Source organism: Nannospalax galili, unplaced genomic scaffold (genome assembly GCF_000622305.1).
Source record: "Nannospalax galili isolate Female #2095 unplaced genomic scaffold, S.galili_v1.0 scaffold1918, whole genome shotgun sequence".
Lineage (NCBI taxonomy): Eukaryota > Metazoa > Chordata > Mammalia > Rodentia > Spalacidae > Nannospalax > Nannospalax galili.
In genome coordinates, this window is record NW_008340676.1 from 232,343 (window position 1) to 233,634 (window position 1,292).

The 1,292-nt window shown below is 40.2% G+C and overlaps 1 protein-coding gene across 1 annotated transcript in view; it reads right to left on the reverse strand.

Moving 5' to 3' along the window:
- Ubr2 (ubiquitin protein ligase E3 component n-recognin 2) overlaps positions 1 to 1,292 on the reverse strand; it is a gene marked incomplete at its 5' end in the record, with an annotated part of 73,374 nt that overhangs the window by 62,224 nt on the left and 9,858 nt on the right. Inside the window, 2 exon segments of the mRNA XM_008835757.3 lie at positions 196 to 295; positions 383 to 546. Of these exon segments, the coding sequence (XP_008833979.1) occupies positions 196 to 295; positions 383 to 546 (264 nt within the window).

The following is a 1,292-nucleotide window of genomic DNA, read 5'->3' on the forward strand; positions in this document are numbered from 1 at the left end:
TTTTTGGTCTTTTTGAGACAGGGTCTCCCTGTAGCCCCAGCTGGCCTGGAACTCACTTTGTAGACCAGGGTGGCCACGAACTCAAAGAGGTCCGCCTGCCTCTGCTTCCCGAGTGCTGGTATTACAGGCGTGCACCACCATGCCCAGCTATACACTAAATTTTTAAGAAATTAAAGCACGTCAATTTCCTCATACCTGCATGCATTTTAGTAATTCCAAAAAGGCGTCAAACCCTTCTAAGAACTTCTGCCTCAACTCATCTGACCATTCAGTTGGTTTGCTAATCAGCACATACCTACACAGAAAGATGAAAGTGGTGATGAGCACAGAAACACTGACATTTTACAAGCTGGACTTGTTTCAAAATGAAGGAAACACTTACTTGAGATCTAAAATAAGGCTCTGAACTCTCCTAAACTTGAAGGCTTGTAAAGCAGTGTAGCGTTCAAACTGAAATCTGCCCTGGGCATCTTGTTGCTTCAAATGGTCCATGAAAGTCTTAATGATGATGGTCATTAGGTTCTCTTCTGTGATGAGCATTCGAGCCTAAAACGAAATACTGTAAAGCAGTGTAGCGTTCAAACTGAAATCTGCCCTGGGCATCTTGTTGCTTCAAATGGTCCATGAAAGTCTTAATGATGATGGTCATTAGGTTCTCTTCTGTGATGAGCATTCGAGCCTAAAACGAAATACATCAGAATGCCTGCTAATCAAAGTCTGTTTACTCAGAAACCAGGAAGAGTTTTAAGCACTTGTAGCTTAAATGTTTTCAACACAAATATAATGTATTAAGTGTATTAATAGCTATTTCTAAAGATTTTCAGTTATGACTGTCTTGTCTACATGCATATATGTGCACCATGTGCATGTCTGATGACTGTAGAGACCAGAAGGGATCAGATCCCCTGGAATGGAGTTATGGGTGGTTATGAGCCACGCATGGGTGCTAGGACCTGAACCTAGGTTCACTTCAAGAGCAACAAGTACTCTTAACAGCAGATTCATTTCTCCAGACCCCATCAATAAAAAAACTTACTCCAATTGCCATGTGTATGAAGGATAATTCTGTAAGATCTCAGAAATATGCCTGAATGTTAGAAAGCAGATCCAAGGCTTACTAGTCAAGGGTAATTCAGGATACAGAATCTGAACCAGATATAAAGTCTCCTTAACTGAGACATTTATATACTTATAATGGAATGGAATAATTATTCAAGGATCCAGAGGTTTATGTCACTGCTTTTCAAGACTTCAGCAAGAAACTTTCCTCCTAACTGAAATTTTCTTCTGTT